At 55.9% G+C, this 25,636-nt stretch overlaps 9 protein-coding genes across 9 annotated transcripts; 3 read left to right on the top strand and 6 right to left on the bottom strand.

Annotated features, from left to right (window-relative positions):
- Nucleotides 1–168: 168 nt before the first annotated feature.
- On the top strand, nt 169–7,287 carry Malapachy_2919 (pre-mrna-processing-splicing factor; the record flags this gene model as incomplete). The annotated part of the gene is made up of 1 exon (XM_018137403.1): nt 169–7,287. The coding sequence occupies one exon, from the start codon at nt 169–171 to the stop codon at nt 7,285–7,287; it is 7,119 nt and encodes a 2,372-aa protein (XP_017993703.1).
- A 39-nt stretch (nt 7,288–7,326) lies between these two features.
- On the bottom strand, nt 7,327–8,784 carry Malapachy_2936 (mitochondrial distribution and morphology protein 10; the record flags this gene model as incomplete). The annotated part of the gene is made up of 2 exons (XM_018137420.1): nt 7,327–8,660; nt 8,688–8,784. The coding sequence occupies 2 exons, from the start codon at nt 8,782–8,784 to the stop codon at nt 7,327–7,329; spliced, it is 1,431 nt and encodes a 476-aa protein (XP_017993803.1).
- Nucleotides 8,785–8,872: 88 nt separating this feature from the next.
- Malapachy_2913 (hypothetical protein) lies at nt 8,873–12,152 on the bottom strand (the record flags this gene model as incomplete). Its single annotated transcript, XM_018137397.1, has 3 exons — nt 8,873–11,379; nt 11,410–11,850; nt 11,882–12,152. The coding sequence occupies 3 exons, from the start codon at nt 12,150–12,152 to the stop codon at nt 8,873–8,875; spliced, it is 3,219 nt and encodes a 1,072-aa protein (XP_017993713.1).
- A 272-nt stretch (nt 12,153–12,424) lies between these two features.
- On the top strand, nt 12,425–13,813 carry Malapachy_2946 (wbp1-oligosaccharyl transferase beta subunit precursor; the record flags this gene model as incomplete). The annotated part of the gene is made up of 1 exon (XM_018137429.1): nt 12,425–13,813. One exon carries the CDS (start codon nt 12,425–12,427, stop codon nt 13,811–13,813), a length of 1,389 nt encoding a protein of 462 aa, XP_017993869.1.
- Nucleotides 13,814–13,854: 41 nt separating this feature from the next.
- Malapachy_2916 (hypothetical protein) lies at nt 13,855–15,989 on the bottom strand (the record flags this gene model as incomplete). The annotated part of the gene is made up of 2 exons (XM_018137400.1): nt 13,855–15,845; nt 15,872–15,989. The coding sequence occupies 2 exons, from the start codon at nt 15,987–15,989 to the stop codon at nt 13,855–13,857; spliced, it is 2,109 nt and encodes a 702-aa protein (XP_017993710.1).
- Nucleotides 15,990–16,375: 386 nt separating this feature from the next.
- Malapachy_2923 (suv3-atp-dependent rna mitochondrial) lies at nt 16,376–18,424 on the top strand (the record flags this gene model as incomplete). Its single annotated transcript, XM_018137407.1, has 1 exon — nt 16,376–18,424. One exon carries the CDS (start codon nt 16,376–16,378, stop codon nt 18,422–18,424), a length of 2,049 nt encoding a protein of 682 aa, XP_017993756.1.
- Nucleotides 18,425–18,451: 27 nt separating this feature from the next.
- Malapachy_2933 (hypothetical protein) lies at nt 18,452–20,209 on the bottom strand (the record flags this gene model as incomplete). Its single annotated transcript, XM_018137417.1, has 1 exon — nt 18,452–20,209. The coding sequence occupies one exon, from the start codon at nt 20,207–20,209 to the stop codon at nt 18,452–18,454; it is 1,758 nt and encodes a 585-aa protein (XP_017993806.1).
- A 123-nt stretch (nt 20,210–20,332) lies between these two features.
- Malapachy_2912 (csr1-phosphatidylinositol transfer protein) lies at nt 20,333–23,062 on the bottom strand (the record flags this gene model as incomplete). The annotated part of the gene is made up of 1 exon (XM_018137396.1): nt 20,333–23,062. The coding sequence occupies one exon, from the start codon at nt 23,060–23,062 to the stop codon at nt 20,333–20,335; it is 2,730 nt and encodes a 909-aa protein (XP_017993714.1).
- A 397-nt stretch (nt 23,063–23,459) lies between these two features.
- Nucleotides 23,460–25,043, bottom strand: Malapachy_2914 (stearoyl- desaturase (delta-9 desaturase); the record flags this gene model as incomplete). Its single annotated transcript, XM_018137398.1, has 1 exon — nt 23,460–25,043. The coding sequence occupies one exon, from the start codon at nt 25,041–25,043 to the stop codon at nt 23,460–23,462; it is 1,584 nt and encodes a 527-aa protein (XP_017993708.1).
- Between the last annotated feature and the right edge of the window lie 593 nt (nt 25,044–25,636).

The raw sequence follows: 25,636 nt of genomic DNA, 5'->3' as shown, positions 1-25,636 counted from the left end.
CATCATTGTAGCCTTCTCTCCTTCGTTACAGGCGCTGTTGTTGTAAGGTTGATTAGTCAGCACATGGGTCTTCCGTCGGCGCGTGACGATGATTTTCCTCCTCATCGCCACGACTGACGACTGACGTCACGTACGGCTTCGTTGAAGGTTCGTGAGTGAGCAGCCAACATGGTGGTACCGCCGCCGCCAGGATATGTCAGTACACCAGGAGGTGCTCCGCCTGGGTACGTGGCGCCTGGGCGTGAGCCTCAGCCGATGAGTGCTGCGGAACTGGCTGCGAAAGCACGCAAGTGGAAGCAGACACAGAGTCGCAAGTATGGTGACCGCCGTGAGAAAACGGCGCTTCTTGACACAGGAAAGCAGGAACTTCCTCCAGAGCATGTCCGTAAGATTATCAAGGACCATGGCGATATGAGCAATCGTAAATACCGTGCCGAGAAGCGTGTGCATCTTGGTGCACTGAAATATGTCCCACACGCGATGATGAAGCTGCTGGAAAATATCCCAATGCCTTGGGAGCAGGTGCGTGAAGTGCCTGTGTTGTATCATATTACAGGTGCCATCACCTTTGTGAACGAAACGCCACGTGTTGTTGAGCCGATTTACCATGCACAATGGGCGACAATGTGGCTGGCTATGCGACGCGAGAAGCGTGATCGTCGGCACTTTAAGCGTATCCGATTCCCTCCCTTTGATGATGAAGAGCCGCCGATCGACTATGGCGACAACATTTTGGATGTTGAGCCATTGGAGGCGATTCAGTTGGAGCTGGATGAGGACGAAGATGCAGCGATCATTGATTGGTTTTACGATCACAAGCCACTCATCAAGGATGCGCGCTACATCAATGGCCCTTCGTACCGATTCTGGACGCTGGATTTGCCGAAGATGGCGGCACTGTACCGCCTGGGCCGTACGTTGCAAAGCGACTTTGCGATGGGTGATCGCAACTACTTTTATCTGTTTGATCTCAAGTCGTTTTACACGGCCAAGGCACTGAATGTAGCGATCCCCGGTGGCCCCAAGTTTGAGCCCCTGTTTAAGGATATGGACGACTACGATGATGATTGGAACGAGTTTAACGATATCCGCAAAGTGATTATTCGGCACCAGATTCGCACAGAGTACAAAGTGGCATTCCCTCATTTGTACAACAGCCGCCCAAGGGCTGTGGCGCTGAACACGTACCACGAGCCGAAGAACGTGTTTGTGCGTACGGACGACCCCGACCTGCCTGCGTTCTACTTTGACCCTTCGCTGAATCCGATTTCCAGCCGGACGCTGGGCACAGATCACCTATTCCGTCCGCACTACAACGATGGCGAGCCTGTGCTGTCGCATGAGGATGTGGTCTTTGGTGAAGGTGTGCAAGGCGACGATGAGCTGCCAGATGAAGAGGCCTTTGTCCTGCCAGATGGCATTGAGCCGTTTTTGCAAGAGGCGCCACTAGAGAACGAGCTTACAGCAGATGCAATTGCGCTGTGGTGGGCTGCGCCGCCATACCATCGCCGAAGTGGCGTGACGCGACGGGCTGTGGATGTGCCACTGATCAAGGCGTGGTACTTGGAGCACTGTCCTCCAGGCCAGCCTGTCAAGGTGCGTGTGAGCTACCAAAAGCTGCTCAAGAAGTACGTGCAGAACACACTTCATGCTCGCCCCTACAAGGCACAGTCGAAGAAGTATTTGTTCCGCCAGCTCAAGTCGACCAAGTTCTTCCAAACGACCCATCTTGACTGGCTAGAGGCGGGTCTGCAAGTGGTGCGCCAGAGTTTCAATATGTTGAATCTGTTGATCCACCGTAAGGCGTTGACGTACTTGCACCTGGACTACAATATGAACTTGAAGCCAGTCAAGACGCTGACGACCAAGGAGCGCAAAAAATCGCGATTCGGTAATGCATTCCATCTTGTGCGTGAGATGGCCCGTATGACGAAGCTGATTGTCGATGCGCATGTGCAATTCCGACTGGGCAACTGTGATGCGTATCAGTTGGCCGATGGCCTGCAGTACCTGCTGAACCATGTCGGCCAGCTGACGGGTGTTTACCGATACAAGTACAAAGTGATGCACCAAATTCGTGCCTGCAAAGATTTGAAGCATGTCATTTACTACCGCTTCAATGCGGGGCCTGTGGGTAAGGGTCCAGGTGTAGGCTTCTGGGGCCCCTCATGGCGCGTATGGATTTTCTTCATGCGTGGCATTACGCCACTACTTGAACGCTGGCTTGGCAACCTGTTGGCGCGTCAGTTTGAAGGCCGCAATGGACGTACAGGTGGCAAGTCTGTGACAAAGCAGCGTGTAGAGTCGCACTTTGACCTGGAGCTGCGTGCGGCTGTGATGCACGACTTGCTTGATATGATGCCGGAAGGGATCAAGCAGAACAAGAGCAAGACGATTCTGCAGCACTTGACCGAGGCCTGGCGCTGCTGGAAAGCCAATGTGCCGTGGAAGGTGCCGGGCATGCCCACAGCGATTGAGAATGTTATTCTGCGGTACGTCAAGTCCAAAGCCGATTGGTGGACGTCAGTGGCCCACTACAACCGTGAGCGCATTCGCCGCGGTGCCACGGTCGATAAGACGGTAAGCCGCAAGAACTTGGGTCGTTTGACGCGTTTGTACCTCAAGGCCGAGCAGGAGCGCCAGAATGCGTACCTCAAGGACGGCCCATACATCACCTCCGAGTCGGCTGTGGCGATTTACACGTCGACCGTACACTGGCTTGAAAGCCGGCGTTTCCAGCCGATTCCCTTCCCGTCGCTCAACTTCAAGCACGATACCAAGCTGCTGGTCCTGGCGCTCGAAAAGCTCAAGGAGGCGTACAGTGTCCAAGGCCGTCTGAATCAGACGCAGCGTGAAGAGCTCGCCCTGATCGAGCAGGCGTTCGACAACCCACATGAGACACTAGCGCGTATCAAGCGCCTGATGCTAACGCAGCGTGCGTTCAAAGAGGTGGGACTGGAGTTCTTCGATACGTTTGCGAAACTGGTGCCGACATACGACATTGAGCCGATGGAGAAGATCACGGATGCGTACTTGGATCAGTACCTTGCGTACGAGGCGGACAAACGCGCTCTCTTCCCGGCCTGGATCAAGCCCAGTGACCAAGAGCCTCCGCCGCTGCTTGTGTACAAGTGGTGCAATGGCATTAACAATCTGCAGGACGTTTGGGAGACGTCGCAGGGCGAATGTACAGTGCTTATGGAGACGACGCTGTCGAAGGTGTTTGATAAGGTCGATATTACGCTGCTCAATCGCCTGCTGCGTCTGATTATGGACCACAACTTGGCCGACTACATTACGGCGAAGAACAATGTGTCGATTGTCTGGAAGGATATGGCGCATGTGAATTCGTACGGTCTGCTACGTGGTCTTCAGTTCTCTGGCTTCGTGTTCCAGTACTACGGCATGATCCTTGACCTGCTTATCTTGGGTCTGCGCCGTGCTAGTGATATGGCTGGCTCGCCCAAGATGCCGAATGGGTTCTTGCAGTACGAGAGTCCTGAGATCGAGACGCGGCACCCTGTGCGTATGTACATGCGGTATGTCGATCGTGTGCACATTCTCTACCGCTTTACGGCAGACGAGGCGCGCGACTTGATCCAGCGGTACCTGAGTGCGAACCCTGATCCGAACAACAGCAACATGATCGGGTACAACAACAAGAAGTGTTGGCCACGTGACAGTCGTATGCGCCTGAACAAGCATGATGTGAACCTGGGCCGGGCGGTGTTCTGGACGGTGAAGAACTCGCTGCCGCGCAGTTTGACGACGATTGAGTGGGACGACACGTTCGTGAGTGTGTACAGCAAAGACAACCCCAACCTGCTTTTCTCGATGCAAGGCTTTGAGGTGCGCATTCTCCCGAAGATGCGCCAGGGTGATATGGGCGAGCAGCGCGATGGCGTTTGGTCGTTGGTTCACGCTTCGACAGGAGAGCGTAGTGCGCAGGCCTACCTGCGTGTGTCGGACGAGTCGATTGCCGCCTTCCACAACCGTGTGCGTCAAGTGTTGATGGCAGCGGGCTCGTCGCCTTTTGCGAAGATTGTGAACAAGTGGAATACGACACTGATTGGCCTCATGACGTACTTCCGTGAAGCGGTCATTCATACCAATGAGCTGCTGGACCTGCTGGTGAAGTGTGAGAACAAGATCCAGACCCGTGTGAAGATTGGTCTGAACAGCAAGATGCCCTCGCGCTTCCCGCCGGTGGTATTCTACAGCCCGAAGGAGCTCGGTGGGCTGGGCATGCTCTCGATGGGCCACGTGCTCATTCCGCAGTCGGATCTGCGGTGGTCGAAGCAGACAGATACAGGTATCTCGCACTTCCGCTCTGGTATGAGCCATGATGAGGACCAGCTGATCCCGAACTTGTACCGTTACATTCAGAGCTGGGAGTCAGAGTTCCTCGACAGTTCGCGCGTATGGTCCGAGTATGCCAATAAGCGTCGCGAGGCGAACGCCCAGAACCGACGATTGACGCTGGAGGATTTGGAAGATGCATGGGACCGTGGTATTCCGCGTATCAACACACTGTTCCAGAAAGACCGCACGATTTTGTCGTATGACAAAATGTGGCGTCTGCGCAACGAGTTCAAGCAGTATCAGCTGTTGAAGTACAATCCGTTCTGGTGGACGTCGCAGCGCCACGACGGTAAGCTGTGGCAGTTGAATCAGTACCGTACCGATATTATTGCGGCGCTGGGCGGTGTGGAAGGCTGCTTGGAGCACACACTGTTCAAGGGCTGCAACTTCCCTACGTGGGAAGGTCTCTTCTGGGAGAAGGCCTCAGGCTTTGAGGATCAAATGAAGCACAAGAAGCTGACAAATGCCCAGCGGTCCGGTCTTTCGCAGATTCCCAACCGTCGCTTTACGTTGTGGTGGAGTCCGACGATCAACCGTGCGAATGTGTATGTCGGTTTCCAGGTCCAGCTTGATTTGACGGGTATTTTCATGCACGGCAAGATTCCCACGCTGAAGATCTCGCTGATCCAGCTGTTCCGTGCGCACTTGTGGCAGAAGATTCACGAGAGTATTGTCATGGACTTGTGTCAGGTGTTTGATCAGGAGCTGGAGGCGCTGCAGATTGAGACGGTGCAGAAAGAGACGATCCATCCACGCAAGTCGTACCGTATGAATGCGTCGTGTGCGGATATTGTGCTGTTTGCGAGCTACAAATGGCCGATGTCCAACCCTTCGCTGCTCACGGACTCCCGCGACGTGATGGGCGGCGCGACGGGATCCAAGTGGTGGATCGATGTGCAGCTGCGTTGGGGCGACTTTGACTCGCACGACATTGAGCGATACTGCCGTGCGAAGTACTTGGACTACACTACCGACAACACGTCGATTTACCCGTCGCCGACCGGTGTGCTCATCGGCATTGACTTGGCGTACAGTATGCATTCGGCGTATGGCTCGTACATCCCGGGCGCCAAGCCGCTGCTACAGCAGGCGATGGCGAAGATCATGAAAGCCAACCCTGCGTTGTACGTGCTGCGCGAGCGTATCCGCAAGGGTCTGCAGCTCTACAGTTCCGAGCCGACGGAGCCGTACTTGAACTCGGGCAACTATGCCGAGCTGTTCAGCAACCAGGTGATTTGGATGATCGATGATACCAACGTGTACCGCGTCACGATCCACCGTACGTTTGAAGGCAACTTGGTGACGAAGCCCATCAACGGTGCGATCTTTATCTTGAATCCACGCACAGGCCAGCTCTTCCTCAAGGTGATTCATACATCGGTATGGGCGGGTCAGAAACGTCTGGGCCAGCTGGCCAAGTGGAAGACGGCCGAAGAAGTCGCAGCGTTGGTGCGTTCGCTGCCGGTGGAAGAGCAGCCGAAGCAGGTGATTGTCACACGCAAAGGTATGCTGGATCCATTGGAAGTGCACCTGCTCGACTTCCCGAACATTGTGATCAAAGGCTCGCAATTGCAGCTGCCCTTCCAGGCCTGCATGAAGCTGGAAAAGATTGGCGACTTGATTCTGCGGGCGACGCAGCCGCAGATGGTCCTCTATTCGCTGTACGACGACTGGCTCAAGAGCATTTCGTCGTACACGGCGTTCTCGCGCTGTATTCTGCTGCTGCGTGCCTTGCATGTGAATGCGGAAAAGACCAAGGTCATCTTGCGGCCGAACATCAACACGGTGACGCAGCCGCATCACATTTGGCCGTCGTTCTCGGACGAGGAGTGGATCAAGGTGGAGATTGCGTTGCGTGATCTCATCTTGCAGGACTATGGTCGCCGCAACCAGGTGGCTGTGGCGAGTCTTACGTCGAGTGAGATCCGTGATATTATCCTGGGTATGGAGATTTCGTCGCCATCGCAGCAGCGTCAGCAGATGGCCGAGATTGATCAGAACCAGGCACAGCAGCAAGTCACTGCGACACAGACACGCACGGTGAATGTGCATGGTGACGAGATCCAAACGGTCACCACGACGCAGTACGAGAACCAGGTGTTCAGCTCCAAGAGCGACTGGCGTATTCGGGCGCTGAGTGCGACGAACCTACCGCTGCGTTGCCAGCATCTGTACGTCTCGAACGACGATGTGCGCGAGGATGCTGGTGCGTTGACGTATGTCATTCCGAAGAACATTCTCAAGACGTTCATTATGACCAGCGATCTGCGTGCGCAAGTGGCAGGGTACCTGTACGGTGCGTCGCCGCCAGATATGCCTGCCGTCAAGGAAATCAAGCTGATTGTGTGGGTGCCGCAGCGTGGCAGTAACACGGGCGTGGAATTGCCGGAGCAGCTGCCTACGCATGACTACATGCTCAAGGATCTGGAGCCTCTTGGCTGGATCAAGACGCAGGCACAAGACCTGCCGCACCTGGCGCCGGCCGACGTTGCGACGCATGCACGCATGATGGCGGCGCACCCAGAATGGGGCGCGCACAGTGTGTGCGTGACATGTGCGTTTACGCCCGGCTCGGTGAGTCTCTCGGCGCATACGCTCAGTGTGGAGGGCTTTGAGTGGGGCCGCAAAGCGTCGGCGGCCGATGCCATGGGCCCTGCGCCGGGCTTTGCGCCGAGCATGGTCGAGAAGGCGCAGTTGCTTCTGAGTGACCGCATCCTTGGCACGACGTTAGCGCCGTCCGATGGCGCGTGGAACTATGGCCTGTCGCTCAGTGCGCAATGGACGCCGCATTTCCAGTACTCGCTGCAATTGGCGCCGCCGGCGGCCTACTGGGACGAAATCCATCGTCCGCAAAACTTCTTGTCGTTTACCGGCGCGTTGCCGGACGACGAGAATGCGGCGGATTGGCAAAATGCTCTCGAGTAACGAGGGTGTTTGGTATACATACATAGACAGGTCTAGATGTTAGGCGGTATCTGACAAGTACAACACTTCCACGCCAAGGAGCGGCGGTGTCGGCTGCAACGACGATAGAGAGGCTTTGACGCCGACCGAGAGGAGGCATCGATGCCATGCGCCCTCCCAAAGAAGAGCCAGCAGACCTGTCGCACTCAGGCGCGCCTTGAGAATGCCCAGGTAGGGTGTAGTGGCCGTCGTCCCTGTCGTCGTGCGCGCGGAAGTGTCGTCGGACGCAGCGGCACGCAGGATGGCCGGTGTCCTCGGCTGGACTGGCGTCGATGGCAGCGCAGGATCCAGCTTGGTGTCCCGCAGCGACATGTGTACATCGTCTTTCGGCATCGCGCATACGCCTACACGCTCGCGCTGCGTGGGGCTGGACGCCGAATCCACCGACGAGAAGGACGCGCGGTCGTCCTCCGGCAAACGATGCAAGCGGTACTCGGCGCCCAGCGTCCAGTCCGACTGGTACGAGTACACATTGAAATCGTAGCGTGTGCTTACAAGCACATCGTCATCCAGCTGAGCCGCGTACGAGGCACGTACATGCCCCATCATGGGATTCAGCGTGAGCGTCGCTACGGCTGGCGAAGCTGGCGAGGACGTGGCGCCTACGGCGTACGCTGCGCCCTGCGGCATACTCCAGCGCGAGCCGATCGAGACACCGGCGCTTTTTTCTGCGGCGCTGAAAAAGACCTCAGCGCCGGCGCTAACAATTCCACGCTGCGTGAGCGATGAAAACTGCCGCAGGTATCGGAAGCCCCACAACGCGTCGTCCAGCGAGTAGCTGTACTCGGCCGTCGAGTGGGGTGTCTGGTGCTGGCACGTCAGCAGCAGGTTGGTCGTTCCCGGTGGACCGAGGACCAGGTCTTCTTCTGACAGGGCCGTCGTACTGGAGGAAGAGGCGGTAGTGCTGCGTTCCGGGCGTGTGAGAAGGCCCAGGCGGCGGCCTAGCGGTACCAGTGGATACCGCGGTGCACGTGAGAGAGCCGTGGCCATGAGCTGCCAATGCTCTGAGAGGCGCGTCACACACAACGCCTCGACACAGCCGCTCGGGGCATGGATACTGCCGAACAGCAACGCCTCGCGAGGGGCGCTGGGATCGAAATGAGGCGTGCCACGATGCTGTTGGTCAGGTAGAAGGAAGTACGAAGCGCGTGTCATGCGGTGCTTGGGATCAACGACGCATGTGATATTCAGTGGGGCCTTGGTCGATGCGTATGCATACGCCAAAGCGGCAGAGAACGGCAGCGATGACGTCCGCGCACTAGCCATGAACGACGACGTCGGCACGGACGCCGACGAGAAGGTCAAATAGCGTGGGATCGGGAAGTCCAAGAGCGCTGCGGCTTAGCAGAATGTATACATACTCTCACTCGCACGCATCAGATGCAGGTACGAGCGCTGCTCGTCCCACCCAGTTGCGCGGTAGTACGCGCGCAACAGCACCGATGCGGTATCGTACATGGTGGATAGGCCTACGTAGTTCTATGTGGAGGCGATGCGAAAGTCGCGCCGCGCAGTCCCAACATGACAGAACGCTGGGCGTGGCGGCTTAGGCGCCAAAAATGTGCTCGACTTCGTCGATGCCGCCAGGCTTGGGCGACGGCAGAGGCACGTCGGGGATGAGAATGTCTGGTTCAGGTGCAGGGACGTTGTCGCCTTGCTCACTGGAAATCGCATCTTCAACGAGGTCCTTCATACTCCAGTGAAGGGGTGGACGTTGCATGCCTGGACTGGAATTCACACGGCGATGGTACGCAAGGGCCGGCGACGACGTGGAAAGCAGCGAGAAGGAGACATTCCGCATGTGACGGCGTGTTTTTGTGGAGGCCGAGGTCTCCGACGTCGGTGGCGCAGCTACCGTGGACGACCTACGCCGCGCGGACGGCGCCGGGGAAGGCGAACGTGTAGGCGACGGTACCGACGGGGCGAGGCGGGGCGAGCGTGATAAGTAGGTCATTTCGCGGGGACTGAGATGCTCCCAGTCGTTTTGGCCAGCGTCAGTCGTGGACGACGACGAGGTAGAAGCCGCTGTGGACGAAGAGGTAGGCAGCATCGATGTGGCATCAGGGTGGGTGGGTGTAGGGGCTGTCAGTGACTCCAACGGGACATTGGCAAACAGCTCCTGGAGCATATCTTCGTACGCATCCAGGTACCCATCCGTCGGGACGCTGGCAATGTAGCGGCCTGGCGTGCTGGCCACGCTGGACGTACGCCGAGCAGGGAACGCCTCGCGCTCAAATGCATCTCGATCAGCCTCCGCATGGGAGGGTGCCGTAGGCTGGTGGGGCGCATGCGCGCCAGACCCATGCTTGGCCCCATCCGTGTCGTCCGCTGCTGAGAGTGTTTGCTGCTGCAAGACGGGCGGCTGGAAATGGTAGCGCGTCTGGTTGTAATATTGGATCAACGTACGAAGTGTCTGCTCGTCCGCCAAGGAAGTCTCAACCTCCGACTCCACATCGCCGCCGCCTGGCCAGTCATCACGGAGCGACGGACGGCAGCGCAGGTAAATCTGTGTGATGATCCGCATGTTGGACTGACGCCATTTGCGGCCACAGTAGGGTATTTGGATTTTTAGGAGCTTGAGAACGTACAGTTCCAAGTCAGGCTGTGGGACTTTAAGAGTGCGTTTTAAGATGGCAGAGCTCTTGTATTGGACTAGCAAGAGAATGCGATGCACTTTGTGCCGGCATACAAGGTATAGGATGCGGGTAAGGCACCAAGCCGAGGCCATATTGCGCCATGAGAACGCCTGCGATAAAGGCGCGTTGGCCGGTACGTGGCGTAGCCGCGCAGGATCGTCGGGATACTCCGGCCAGACATCACCGATACGCAAATGTGTGCGATCCAGCACACTTTGGGGCGTTTCCTGCGAGCCAGAATGGCCTACTAAGCGGCAATATTCAAACAGACCGAACGGATACGCTTCACAGCGTGATCGGATGGAATGACCGACTTCGTGCAAGCCAAAGAGTTTGAGGATGAGAAGGAGGACATTGGAGTCCAAGAGAATCTGAGAGAGGTACTCAAACTGCAGCATGTGGTTCACTCGGAACCAACGCAGACACAGGAGAAGCACCGCACTGATACCCTTGTTCATAATTTCGCGATGGCGTACCACGTCGACATCCTCCAACGTAGGCGAAGGCGCTTGCTCTGGTAAGGCACCATCGGCCGTAGCCCGCATGAACGCACTGGACGTACCGCTCGACGTGGTCGTTGCCAGCATGAGCTTCAACAGCACAATGACCGCACTTTGCAAGGATGGGAGAGTGGATCGGTACAACAGTTCGATGCGTTTCAATCGCTGCTCATCCTCCATATCTTCCCTCTGTGGCGCTGGCGTTCGCTCCGTAGAATCGCTCAATGTCATGGCAGCGAGTTCAGATTGCAACGTAGGTGCTGTAGGGTCATGTGTTCCATACAGATCGTCCATAAGCTCTTGGCGTACACACCACATCTGCCACAATCCAGTATCGACGTACATGTGGGACTGGTACAGCGAGATGGCTTCTTGCATACTTAGCGGCATGGCTGAGCCACGCGACACACCCGACGCAAAAGGCAGTACATAAGGCCGGCTTTGGTCGGTCTGGAACTTTTGACGGCCGACTTTGAGTGGCGGAGCTGCTGCCGCTTTGGCCGCCGCCAGACGCTCTTCATCCAGCATGGAGGGAAGAAGGTGAGACGACGACGCGTCTTTGCCATTCACAGGTAGTGGCTGTGTAGTCGATGCTAGGCGCTCCCCCGGCACAAGTTCCTGCTGGTCTTCAGCATCGATCAACGCGGGATACTTTGCCATCCATTCCTGTCGGAACTGAAGTACATCGTTGGGCGTCACGACACTTTGGCGGGATAAAGCTGAGCGCGGCGCGAGACCTTCACGGCGACGGACGAGCGCCTTGCACCGTGCAATGTCTTCGGTGCCGCCCAGGACGGCCAGCAGAGCTTTCCACAAGAGCAGGACCAATTTTTTGACGGGAAACCCCTTGATACTCTTTTCTCGTAGATTGGCCACCAACTCAAACAGATAGATCGGCATGGGCGGGTCCAGTGTCACTGTGGGTCAGTCGTACAAGAGCGACATACTGAGTGTATCAGCAAGGTCCACGTCACCACGGTGCATTTCTGTGATCATGTACAGCTGAGATAGGTGCATCGTTACTTCCATATTGATTTCATCCAAGTACTCTGCCTTGTCCTGGGCTGTCATCACAAAGGTATCGCCGTGATCACTCGACTGCGCCGGGATGGAGTCTGGGAGACCACTTAGCCAGTCGTGACGCCAGCAGGCACGTTTAAAGGCCACATAGATGTCCTCGAGACCTTGCAGGTCAAGCACCATTTTCGTGTTCTCGCGAATCCAATGAACCTGGTCTGCCTCGCTCTGTGTCTCGCCAAACGAGCCTTGCAAGTGGTATAACAGCGCTAGCGACGCGGAAATTCGTGCATCTCGATCTTCCAGATCCAGAGACGACAGGAGCCGCTGTAAGATGTGTCGTCGCGCTCTGGAGTCCAATGAAACCCAAGCTGTGCACGGTCAGTGAGAAAAAGAACATACCGCCTATATTGGAATCCATGCCCAGCGACGACCATTTGGATTGCGCCCATTGTTCCCAATGCACACGATTCTCAATGATAGAAGGCGCCTCTACGTAGGCATAGAACTCTTCGAGTTCATTTTCAAGGACATCTGTGTCATCCTCAATGGAGAAAGCAAGGGAGGGTGAGGGGTCGCCATCAGCGATAGACCCGCCCGTGCCTGGTTTCTTTTTTGGTGCAGGCGAGGTACGTGTCTCTGTACCCGCCGCCGCGTTCTGGGGTTGGTCCATCCCACGCGACCTGTCGTGGAGATTGACAGCCAGCGACCTGGCGGCGTGGTACACGCCTAGGGACGCCTCGTCCGAGCGGGGTACTATCACGTGATGAGATTCGGGCGTGGCACCAGTGCCTGAGTAACGTCGGACGGACGTGCAGACAGAGGCGACCCAAGGTTCTCTTGCTTTCTGTCCGTGCGCCGGCAATGCGATTGTTCGCGTGCGTGGTGTTTTGTCTTTGCAGTTTGCATGCTGCCTTCGCAGCTTCCGCGACAGGTCATCGTGTGATGGCCATTGTGGAAGACAGCGAACAGGCATCGTACTCAACGTACTTTGATTCACTCCTTGCGCGTGGCTATGACCTGAGCATCGCTGCACCTTCTGCATGGAAAGAGGAAGACGACCTCTTTGTGCATGGGGAGCGCATGTATGACCATATTGTCATGCTTGCGCCACACCTGAAAAAGTTGCCTACGGGTCTTGAGCCCCAGACTTTGGTCGAATTTCTGCAGAAGGGGGGGAATATGTTGGTCGCCCTCTCGCCGCAACTCACAGAGGCGTGGCGCGATTTTGCCCGTGAGTTTGGTCTCGACTTTGGCGAGCGTGGCATGAAGCTGGTCGATCACTTCGGTTACGATACCGCTTTGGACTTGGGCGATCACTCAGCTGTGCGTGTGGGCGGCAACGTGAAGGAGCGTGGCTCGCTGGCTGCTGGTGGTATTGTGCCGAATGCTGCTGTATTCTCCGACAAGACACGCATGTCTGAAGACTCGCTGCTTTTCCGTGGAATCGCACATTGGGTGGGCCCGAATCCGTTGGCCTTCCCCCTCTTGCTGCCTCCCCTGACAGCGTACCAAAGTGATGTGCCCAAGGTCACCGGTGAGCCCTCCGCGTTCACGGCATCCAACATTAACAAACTGGAGGCACTGCACGATATGACGGATTTGCTCACTGGCGCGGATGCCCATTCCGAAGATGCTACGGCCTCGCTGGCGTCGGCCGTGCAGCTGCGTGATAACTCCGCGCGTGCTGTGTTTGTTGGCAGCTTGGAGCTCTTCCAGAACGACCTTTACGGGGACGCATCACGCCCGCTTCAACGCTCATTTGTGGATGATCTCACCGCTTGGACCTTCCAAGAGTCCAGTGTGCTACGCATTGCCAGCAACTCGCATCAACGCGTTCGCCTACATGAACACGATGTGCGTCCTGACTATGAAGAGCAGGACAATGTCGTTTCCATGTACCGCATTAAAGATATTGTGAAGTATGCCTTGACATTGGAGGCGTTCGATGGGGCTCGCTGGGGCCCTGCGCCGAACGATCTCGACCTCCAGCTCTCTGCAATCATGCTGGATCCCTACGTGACCGAGCCTTTGCATGCTGTGTCAAGCAATGCAAACTCGACTACCTACACGACGACACTGCGTTTGCCAGACCGCCATGGTGTATTTACACTGCGTGTCAACTGGAAGAGGCCTGGATGGACATATATTCGTAAGGATGATGTTATTCCAGTGCGACCTTTCAACCATGATGAGTATCCTCGCATGGTCAGCAGCTCATGGCCATATATTTCGGGTGCCCTGTCGACAATGACTGCCTTTGTTGTATTTGTCGCTCTGTGGTTCACACTTCCTGTGACAAAGGCGCCTGTTACCAAGACCAAGAAACAGTAATGCGTAGCTGTATGTTCATATGAGAATCTTATCTGCCTAGCTTATGTCCATACCAAGGCACACGATGCAGGCGTCCAGTGGGGCGCTTGTTCTACACCAGCCAGATGCCATCCTAGTGAAGGAATATGCGTTATGGCTGGGCTGGGTGAGGGCGCCCAAGACGAGACCAAAGCCAACACAGAAGCACGTGGGGTCTCCGTATGTGATACGAGTTTGACATGCATAGCCTGCTGCCATGCGTCCAGGAAGGGAGCTTGTGAAGCTGGGGAGGTGGCGGGCTTCTCTGTGGGAGAAAGCACCGCCACACCGCAAGACAAGCCATCGTGCTGTTGGATATGATATGTGCACTGCACACCATGAGCAATCCATGTACCTTTAGCAACCTTAGGCTGCACGTCTTCTCCAGGCATACGTGCCGTAAGCTGCCATTCAGATAAAGACTGCTTCGGCAGACCATCCGAGGCGACGTGCACGATGAGTAGGGGGATATCATTCAAGGGCTGACCTAACCAAGCATCATCAGGTACTGTTTGGGTATGTGCATGAATTTCTTCACTAGGTGGCGTTGACCACAGTTGCTTGAGCGTATCCGCCCAGGCATCCGTGTCAGCAGAGGGAGTAGCCACCCAGCATAGTCCCCCTTCGATGTACCCATGCATGTCCCACTCACGCACAGCCAGTGCAATCCGGCGCTGATGCTGGAGCGCAAAGGCCAACTGGTGGGGTACATTCGTAGGGACATCCAAACTGATAGGCTCCATACCAATCTGACCGGCCATGTAGATCCTGCCATGCGTTCCAACAGCCTGTGAATAAGGTCCAATGTTGGCAGGAGCCCAAAAACTCCGGCTCTGCACATGCAAGCAACGGTGATCGGGAGGCGATGAGGGTCGGCATACCACAGCATCTAAGAGAATACGGGCGCCGAGCCCAGCCGGCAACGCAATACATGCACGCGAAGGCGGCGCTGCGCCGAAATGTGTGCGGTAGATGGCATTCAAAGGGCCAAAGTACGTTTGTGAGGAAAGGTAAACATTCATGTGTACAATGTCGGTGGTTTGAAGATGACGCACTGCTAGAGTCTTTTGCAGTTTGGTGAAGACTTGTTTCACTTCATCTTCGAACGAGAGTGCCTCCTCAGATGCAGCAATATCTGCCACAACTAGCCAGTCGCCTTTGTCATATACAGACAACATAGGCTGCCAAGGCGCCGGTGAAGAGATTACGATGGGGGAGGAGGGAAAAGATGGTATACGATCCGCAATGGCGTCAATATACATCTCGCCAGTGGGATCCAACGCTGGAGGAACAGGCATGCATGCCTTGGCCACGTCCGCCCCATAAGTCTCTTTATCTTCCCCATGCATACGCGGGAATTTGAGGTAGCTCACGCTCGCAAACGCAGCATCGGAATGAACAACAACCTCTTTCTCATCACTGTGGTTAGATAAGTACAGAACATACATAGTAAGGTGCTTTTGAAAGATCGGAGCGTCCAAAGTCAATGTTTCATATTCACCACCTTCGCCACATACATGCGCGCCGTAAAGCTCATGAAGTTGCTCTAACTTGGGTGTCATCATTGCAAGTGTACGTCCTAGATCACGTTCTGTTAGCCCGATCCCTGCCACCTTAATAAGAATAGCCTCCAGACCAGCCGACGTCATATCGTGCAAAAGAGTGCTCTGATTTCGCTGCCAGAGATAAGCAAGAGGTTGAAGTTGTAATTCGGGGCGAAGAGCCACATGCTCAACACGGACACGTTGATAGTTGGAGAGAATGGCGCCGACACTCACGCCCTCGACATCTGGGTGATGCTGCTTCACATCCAGGAGCAAGTGAAATAGGTCTTCTGTCTCATCAGTTTGGTCTTCATTTTGTGTATGGGTAGGTTTCCGAGACCCGTAAATAGCACCTTGGTTCTTTGGTGCGCCTTGGATGGGACGACGGTACAAAGGCACACCTAGCGCTTGTGCTACGGCGTGCACAGCGTCATGGCCCACAGTTTGGTACATGTACGAATCAATTTCATCTGATGGTGAGAGATAGATTGCGTACCTTTGCCAGTGGGCGGTGTAAGTGTGGCTACTGCGACAATCTCATGGCCTTGCTGGGCACAATAACAGAGGTTGAAGCAACTATCCTTCCCACCAGAGAGCAGGCCCACGACCTTCATGAGGGAAGTTCACGAACCAATGCCTCTCAGAGCCTCCACTTGTCAAAAAGCGCGCCAATTTTTGAGCACATCTTCTCCTTTGACAGGCCATGCGATCGCTAGCGCTTCGTCGCAGCGGGTGGCTGGCACATCCACCGATCGCGCTCTATTTACCATTAGTCCGGTATCGCTCGACACACGGCCATCGAAATGGACCACCGAGGCGAGATACGAAGCGCCCTAAGCGTCCACGGCCCAAGCCGTTGGCGCCGTTGGAGCTGACCACCAAACCCAAGCGCATCTCGCCCAAAGAGCTCTCAGCGATCCTCGAGGATGTGATGGAGGACTATGCCAAAACACGCGCTACCATCCGGCAATATCACAGCTGGAATATATCCCCTACAGTAATGGCTATCGTACGTGAGGCGATACAAACCCGTGATGCACGACTCACATCTCCTCATGAAGACATTTGGGCATGGCTTTTGCATGTATGGTCCAAGTCGGCCAAACAGCAGGACGCAGAGCTGTGGCCTACTATGGCCTCTCTATGCTCTGCATACGAGCAGCAAGGAGACGATGCACTCACGCGGGCTTGCGCACAGTCGTTCTTATCGTGGCTGCAACGCGAAATATATCAGACGATCCGAATGTCTTCTGTCCCTGACTTTAAAGCCCAATTGATGCGCGATGTTCACCTTCAGCTTGTATTGCTACGTTCCACGACGGATTTGCGTGCGCCTGCCTTGCAGTATTCGCATGCTCGTTCTCTTACGCGGCAATTGCATTTACATGTGGGCCCTACCAACTCGGGGAAAACCTATGGCGCCTTAGTGGCGCTCTCGCGAGCGAAAACGGGCATTTACGCTGGCCCTTTGCGACTGCTAGCGCATGAGGTTTGGGATCGTCTCAATCATGGCACAGTTGCCCCGAGCGTACCACCTCGAGCCTGCAATCTTCGTACAGGGGAGGAGGTACGTGTGGTGGATGAGCATGCGGGCCTTGTCGCCTGCACAGTAGAGATGGCAGATGTGACGCGGTCCTATGATGTGGCCGTGATTGATGAGATCCAAATGATTGCGGATCCACAGCGTGGATTTGCTTGGACGCAAGCTGTCCTAGGTCTCCCAGCTAAGGAACTGCATCTCTGTGGGGAAGCGAGTGCAGTACCGCTCCTTCGTCAGCTAGCTAAGCTTTGTGGCGATGATTTGCACGTGCACGAATATCAGCGTCTGACACCGCTGGAGGTGGCGTCGCACAGCCTGCGTGGGGATTTGTCGAAAATTGAGCGCGGGGATTGTGTCGTGGCGTTTAGTCGCAGTGCCATTTTCCAGCTGAAGGAACAGATTGAAGCGAAGACTGGTCTGCAATGTGCGGTAGCCTATGGCGCTTTGCCGCCTGAGACGAAGAGCGAGCAGGCCAAGCTTTTTAACGCAGGCAAATTGGATGTGATGGTAGCCAGTGATGCGATCGGGATGGGCCTCAACTTGCGCATAAAACGTGTGGTGTTTGATACCCTAAGCAAGTGGAACGGAACAGAGCGAGTCCCTCTTTCTCTCTCGCAAATCAAGCAGATTGCGGGGCGTGCAGGCAGGTATGGGACGTCGCGTGACGAAGCTACGTCGCCGTCAGGCTTGGTCCTTACGCGGCATGAGGACGAAATGGACAATCTGCGTGCCGCACTGGCCGCGCCTGTGCGTCCCATTACGCATGCTTCCCTTCAGCCGACAACACAACAAATGGAGACTTTGTCGCTGATGCTGCCCCATACCACGTCGTCACGCTCATCCCGGCGTCGACCGTCTTCGACAGAGACGACAGTATCTACGTTGCTTGATGATGTCAAGGCGCTAGCGCGCCTGGATGTCCAGTCGTTTACCCTTGCTGACTTTGAGACGCAGAAGCGAATGTCGCCGATCATTGAAGCGCGTGGGCGTGATCGGTTGACCCAAGCCGAAAAAGAGAAATGGGCCAATACCCCTGTGAACTTTCGCGATGAGCGTGCGGTGGAATGGGTCGGCAATGCCATTGAGCTCTACGCACAAGGGTCGCTGGTAGAGTTTGAGGCGTGTGCGGAGAATTTGGGCACAATGGAAGCTGAAGAAGCGGTAGCTATTGAGCATGAGGAAGCCAAAGCACGGCAGGCAGCGGCCCAGACTACAGCACCCGTCGCTGTGTATGCGACGCAGGATGAGTCGGTCCTGAATATTCATACCCTCATGCTCCTCGAGTCACTTCATCGTACGCTGACGCTCTACTTGTGGCTTGGCTTTCGTTTTCCTCTCGCGTTCTGTTTCCGAGCGGATGTGGAAGCACGTAAGCTACGGACCGAAGCCTCGATTCAGTTCTGCCTGGAAGCCATTCGCGTGCGACGAGCACGTCGTCTGACGCGGCTCGGGCGTGGTGAGGAAGCAAAGAAATGGTTACGCAAGCATTTACCATCGTCTTCGTCGTAGATAGAGTACACAGATGCTATGGCAAACCTATGAGGATGCCCATGGGTCCGCCTTGCGCCAATCCCATGAGTGAACCAAGGTGCCTTTGACAGGCATTTTGATACGTTCGCCACGAATAGGCTCTTCCACTTCGTCGACGTGGCCCTCGGCCTGCGCGGCGCGACGTGCCGCCTCCATTTGAGCTGCCAAATGGAAACGCAGACGCTCGAGCGATGCATGTAAAATGGAGTTGGCTCCGCGGTACCGACTGACCATCACACTGGGCGTATCGCGATGACGAACAGACATCATGGTGCCTGTAAGCATTGTGCGACTAGCGGCTGTGCCGTGGTATACTTGCTCGGTATGATGATCGTCCAGCACAGCAGGAGGATCTTCCAGTCGTGAGAATACACGCTGCATATCGGGGTACATGAGCATACGGGCACCATGGTACAAATGCGATGCATGACGGTACCCCAGAATCGGGAACTGACCGCCAGCAGGCGGTACCAAGGAAATATCGCGGCCTTGGGGATGCACGGGTGTGAAGATCGGCGCTGCGGTCGCCGCATGTGTCTCTTCATCCACGCCATCCTTGGCCGGTGGGATGGTAATCAACAAGCTCGGGCCAGGCGCTGTGGCGGGCGCCGTGGGATGCACATCGACGCAGCCATGGATTGAGTCGTTTGGTACATATCGAAGTGGATCAGCAATGGAATGAGCAAGGCGTCGTCGCTTGTAGGCTGCGTTCATGGAAGACGTAGACGTTGGGTTGGCATGGTGAGAACGAGCCAGGGATGTGAGGTATACAGGAGAGCGAGTGACTGGGTCGTCGGCCATAGCATCCATGGCATGCATAAATGCATCGAGGGACGATGTCGTAGATCGGTTGGAGGAAAGAGGCGTGGACTTGGCCCATTGCATACACTTTTCCAGCGAGGGGAAATCTGACCGCGCTTCCTGACTCTCGGCCAAGACGCCAGCGTAGACGTCTGCAGGCCGACGCCATACTCGACGCACGCCATCCTCACATACTTCCTCAGCAGGCGGTACACCCTGGACACTGATCGCGCGAGGCGTGGGTCGGATGGGCACATCCTTCGTAGACGTGGAGGCAGAGGTGGGTGGTGGGGGCGATTCGGCCTTGGGAGGCGGCGTGGGCCCGCGATCCAAGCGTGGTAGGGGCGGGAGGAACGAGGGAATGTACGTAGGAGCATCCGTAGGTGTGGGGGGAGAGGAGGTGCTGGGGGAGGATGGGGTCGCAAGGTATGCAGCCTCTTGCCAGACCAAGTCCTCTTCGAGGCATTCGTCGACGGCTTGGCGGACTTCTAGCTCGGCCTCGACACCTACGTCCGCGGGCCGATAGCTCATCGGAATGGGCTCCGCCATCGTCTTGGATGGGACAGCTGTATTGAATTGCCCAAGATGCGTCTGCAGCGCTTGGACAGAGGCTGGCCAAATGTCGTTGGTCGACCGCTTCCAGATACCTTCATCGTGCGCCCACTCTAGCAGCTCGTCCATAGAACCTGCTCCCATGACTTCTTCCATCGCCATAGATATGTCCCATAAATTCACTGTAGCACGTCCCGCCTCGTTAGCTAGTGTCGTAGCTGTTCGAGCTAGCAAGGCCATGTACCGCTGCATGATTTCGGCCACTACATGGCAAGCATGCGCACTAGATCCCTGAAAGCCACAGGCAGCAAGTATGGCAAAAGCATTGAGATGCATATGGGACATGGCCGCATCGGCCGCTGGCCGTATACGCGCCTCGCCCTTACGTAGTCCCACTACGTCGCGGGCCATACGTTGCTAAGCGAATAGAGAACCAGAGTGCGCCACGGCGACTCACGCACCCCGTGGCCGCTTACATAACCCGTCTCTCCTGGTGGAGGATACATATTTTAAACCTACAACCGGATGAAACCATTACTTAAGATCGTGATCCAATGTCTCGAGCGCACCGTGGGAGCGCAAGACGCACATGTTTTGCATACTGTACTTGCCCTTCCGGCCATGATCACCGAGGTTCTTCCCGCCCATGACAATGTTGAGCTCGGCACGAGCCTCCGAGTAGCGGCCCATACTGATATACAGACGGCCCAGTTCGTAGTGGCAGAAGTAGAGCATGTAATGATCGTATTCACACGTAGCGCCATTCTCAGCCACATACTTGAAGCTAGCCTCTGCCTTCGCAGCCGCTGCCTTGACATCCACGACGCGGTGCTCACGATCATACTTGACGTGCTTCTCCGGGAACGCCAAGTTGCGCAAGATCACACCGTGGAGGAAGTGCGCCAAGCACAGGTCGTCAGCCACAGCATGCGAGTCAGCTTCGAGGCGCGCAATTTCGCGCTCGACAGTCGGGAGGGAGCGACGTGATAGAGCCCGTGGCGAGGCCGTGGTGTAGCAGTGCGTGATATAGGCCAATTCCATCGCAGGAAGGAGCAAGTAGCCGTACTCGATCATCTTGCGTGCCTTACGAGCCGCAAACTTCTCTAGCGGGATACTCTTGCCCGCAATCTTCTGTGTCATCGAAGGAACGCGCTCCATAATCTCCTTCGCCTCTTCCTGCGCCGAAGGATCGCCAGTTTGGTACAACGCAGCAGCACGGCCATAGTTGTACAAGGCCTTGGACCAGTTGTTTTCGTTCGCAAGGACAGTGAAGCACTTGTACGCTTCGGGCCAGTCGTTCAATGACATGTTGCACAACGACATGTCCCAGTAGCAGATATGCTTGAGCTGAATGTATTCTTCTTGGACGTCGCGTGCCTGCTTGAAGCACTCTACCGCCTTGGCTGAGAGGGCTTGCGTGGAGTACAAACGACCATGGAAGTACAGGAAAAACACACCTTCAGGATAACGCTGCAAATGGTAGTCCAGGACCTTTTCCGCAAAGTCGATATCGACGTTCGGCACAGGTACAAAGGTCGACACGACCAAATGGTAGCACAACATGGTCATATCGCAAATCGGGCTGCGAATACCTTCAGTCTCAATCGTGCGCTTGGGCTGACGATCGTTGGGCTCCGAGCTCCAGCCAGTAGCCCGCGAGAGAAGATCGAGACCAACCTTGACACTGCCTTCGTAGCCAAACACCTCCATGATTTTCAGGACCTTGGAGGGCAGCAGACCGAGAATCAAACTAATACAGCCAGAGCCAAGGAAGACACCACTGCGGAAATCTTCATCGGAGGTGCGACTGTTTGTCTTGTCTTCCCATTCGATGTACTTGAGCAAGCTGCGGTATTCACCATAGGCTGAACGCAGATGCAGGGCCTCAGCGAGCGAGCCAAGCAAGTCGCCCGAGTAGGCAATACCCAGCACGGCCTTGAGAAGCGAGCATTCAGCTGCTACGAGCTCAGCATGCTTTTCCAAGGTAGTCATGGACGCAATCCATGTTACCGAAGGGCCGGCACCACGCACAAAGCGGCCAATGGAAGCGAAGGCCGAAGACTTTTTGCGGAGCAAATTGGCGATATGCAGCGAGTCTTTGCAGTGAGAAATGGCTGTACCCAGATCCTGGTGTTCGTACGTCATGATGGCCTTGATGGTCGAGAGAATAGCATAGCCCACCGCATAGTACATACGGCTCTCTGACTTGCCTTCAATGAGCTCGTACGCATCCAGCATACGACTGTTGAGGAAAAGGTGCAGAGCCTTGCGAGCTGTCTCAATATCCTCATGCATCTCCGCATCCGATTGCGTCACGTCGGCAAACGTCAGCTTGCTTACACGCTCAGAGCGACTCTTGGCTTGGCTCGCAAGCAGCTGCGAGTCGTGTCGACGTGTCGACGAAGCCTTCGGCTTGGCCGATACGGCCGCAACGCCTGCACCAGCGCCTGCACCCGCACCAATGCCAGCAGCGGCAGCAGCGGCAGTGGCACGTGAAGAGGGGCGTTGTGAGGTGGCAGGCGCCGAACGAGTGTTCGCGCTGGCATCGTAAAACTCATCCTCGTCGTCCTCCCCGTCGTCCATACCTGCGGGAGGAGCCGCCATAGCGCGCGACGATGGGCGACCATTGGCATTGCCTACAGGTGCAGCGGAGCGAGAGGCGCGACGCGCGCGACGAACAGGTTCATCCATAGGAGGCGACAAGGCTTCTCCGCCACGGGACGCGCGTTGAGGACGTGGCTTGTCGTCGTCGTCGTATGTCTCAGGCACACGTGAAGAGCGACGACGACGAGGCGCTTCTTCGACGTCGGCCTCACGACGCGAAGGACGCGGTTCACGCCGTGCGTCGGTCCGCGAACGCGGCATGTCGTCATCATACACATCCTCCCGACGTGAAGGGCGGCGTGTGCGAGTGCGAGGCTCCGCCGCTTCTTCGTCAAGAGGCTGTGCGCGCGAGGAGCGACGTGCACGACGCTCTAAAGGCTCGTCAGGCACGACGCCACGTGAGCGCGACGATCGCTGTGCACGTGGCGGCTCTTCGTATGTCGTCGGCGGAGCACGGCGTGAACGCGAGCGAATGGGGGGCTGTTCGACCAAGGCGTCTTGATCGAGGGGTGCGCGCGAGGAGCGACGCTCATGCATACTGGTTTTACGGCTGGGACGTGCCATGGCACTTTCCTCGCCGATAGGGCGGCGGGTCGACGAGCGACGAGCCATGTCCGTTTGGCGCAATGCCTGATCCGTCAAGGACACAGGATCGCTCATGCAAGAGGAATGAATACGATAAGAACGAGTGCCTTCCAAGATGGTCCGTGCCGAGCTACGATTGAGCTGTACCTCTGACCCACGCGGAGAAACAAGGTCTGGAGAACGTTGAGATGGACGTACAGGCATGCACCCTTCGGACAAGTAGGGTCACAGGACGCCCGTGCTACTCACGACCCACGTCCTTGCAGAAGTGCGCGGTGCGAAACGTTGGGGAAAGAAGAATATTGAACCAATCATATTGTCTTATACGTGCGCGCTGCGCAGAAGTGGAGATACACTGCGTTGGATATGCGGGGAAATTCACTGCCAATCAAGCGATGTTCGTTTTATTTTTAAAAAAATTGTGGAAGAGGTCTACGGTATCACAGCGCTAGATAGGAATTGCACTTATAGCCTACAAAAGCTTACCCCATGAGGTGCCCTTTACACGGACATTTTCACCCAGACGGGCATTCTGCACAATCGTGTATGCCTCACCCGGGGCCACGTACGTAGCTGCATCTGTACGCACACGCATCGAAGGCTCGGTAGACAGCTCAGTGGGGAACGACACACCCGTCGGCGTTGTCGGCTCATCCGTCTCAGACGCAGATGTAGCAGAGTCCATGCGGTATTTCAACATGGAGGTATGCGGCGGCTTCACAGCCGTGGACGCGGCGGTATCACGCGCTGCGAGCTCGTAGCCGCCCGAAAGCACACCCACGCGCATCATTGAGAGGAGGTTGTGCGCAGCGTTCGAGTGCTCGTACACGCCACCCGAGAACGCCACCGAGGCATCCTTGCCAATGCGCTGCGCAATAAACTCTCGGCCACCAGGATGCTCATCCATAAAGTTGGACATGTCGTGAATGTAGCCATGCACAACAATCAGCGGGCGCGTCTTGGCCTGCTCCACAAAGTCGTCCCAGGTAATCACCGGCAGATCCTGCGGGCGCGTAGCAAACTTGAGCTTGGATGATTCATCATACGCGTCTGCCAGCTGCATTGCAAGACGACCCTTGCGGATTTCATTGTCAGGGAAGCGCTTCAGGTTGGTCGCCAGGCCCAACTTGGACATGATCCAAATAAACCACTTAGTAGGGTCGTATTGGTACCACTTAATCGCATTGCGGAAGTCCATAGGGAATTCGTGGTGGAAGTTGTGGTAGCCCTCGCCTACCGTGCACAGAGCGGTAATCACATTGTCACGCGGCGAGTTCTTGCGATCAAACGTAGCTTCGCCAAGGTAGTGAGCTAAGGAATTGATACAGAACGTAGAGTGGTGCACAAATACAAGTCGGGCGATAGCAGCGTAGAAGAAGCCACCCTTCCAGTCACCCCAGCCAAGGCCCGCCACCAAGGTCGGGAACACAAAGCCCCAGAATAGGATCAGGGGAATGTAGTACTTGTGCTGGAACTTCACCACAGGGTTCTTACGGAGATCCGAAATGTCCACGGGACCAGGCTTGCGGCGTGGCTTGACAATCATCCAGCCAATGTGCGCCCACACAAGACCAGTGTGGGCGCCGTAGGGGTCCAAGTCCGTGTCGGTGTATCGGTGGTGCGAACGGTGGCCACGCGCCCACCAGTGAATCGAACCTTCCACAGAGCCCGAACCCATACACATCAATGCGTACTCCAGAGGGCGGCTAGCTGTGTACGCACGATGCGACCAGAGACGATGATAGCCGGCCGTAATGCCGAGACCCGTCATGTAGTAATACACAATCGCCCAAATCAAGGTGTTGCGTTGAATATGGACCGTGAAGAGACCATAGATAGCCAACGCAGGCGTTATAGTAAGCACCAAGAAGGAGATCCATTGCAACTCGTTCAAAATATTGGACCATCGGAAAGGCGGGAGGACCTTCTGAGACGCAAGTGTTCGCTGAACGAAGGAGTTGCGAACAGTCGACTCGCCATCCGACGAGATGTCGCTCAAGTCAGAGAGCTCCGACAAGTCGGACGCCACTAAACGGCTCCTGTAATCGCCCGGCATGGTTGATTGAGGACAAACTTGGGCACACGTACAAAGCCTTGCCACAATGGAGCCATGTGGAGGTCTTGGTTGACGAACTCACGTTGACACGTGGGTTTGTTTCTTAAAACCACAAGAGACACGTCGATAAGGAAACAATTTGTCATCAATTTCAAATAAAAAGGAGGCGCTGCCGCCACTGTCCCAACAGAATAGGAGGCTGACCCCACCTTGCGACAGAGGACAAAAGCCAACCAAGAGGTAGGAAGCTAGTGTGGATTAAGAATAATTACTCCGCAAAACGATATAGAGTGATAGGCGCAGGGTTGAAAGATTCAGGCAGACACATGGTGGTCCCACGCAATATTGGTGGGATGCATTTCTAAGCGCTCGCTTTTCGTTCCAAAAAGGTGGTCCCAAAACATCGTCTGCTTTCCGTAATTAAAAGTGCGACCCCAACCATAACGGTGATGCAGGTCGTGGTCCTCGATAGCGATATTAAACTGAGCGGGGAAGAAAAATCCCGTCAGTGCACTGGTGTAGTAAAGACGAATACCTGAATGACCAACCGTCTCTACAGCGATAAGAAACAGTGACCAGAAGTAGAGGGTATC

This window comes from Malassezia pachydermatis (assembly GCF_001278385.1).
Source record: "Malassezia pachydermatis strain CBS 1879 chromosome Unknown scaffold1, whole genome shotgun sequence".
In the NCBI taxonomy this organism is placed as follows: domain Eukaryota; kingdom Fungi; phylum Basidiomycota; class Malasseziomycetes; order Malasseziales; family Malasseziaceae; genus Malassezia; species Malassezia pachydermatis.
Note: the sequence above shows the minus strand (reverse complement) of the source record. Positions and strands in the feature narration are given on the sequence as shown.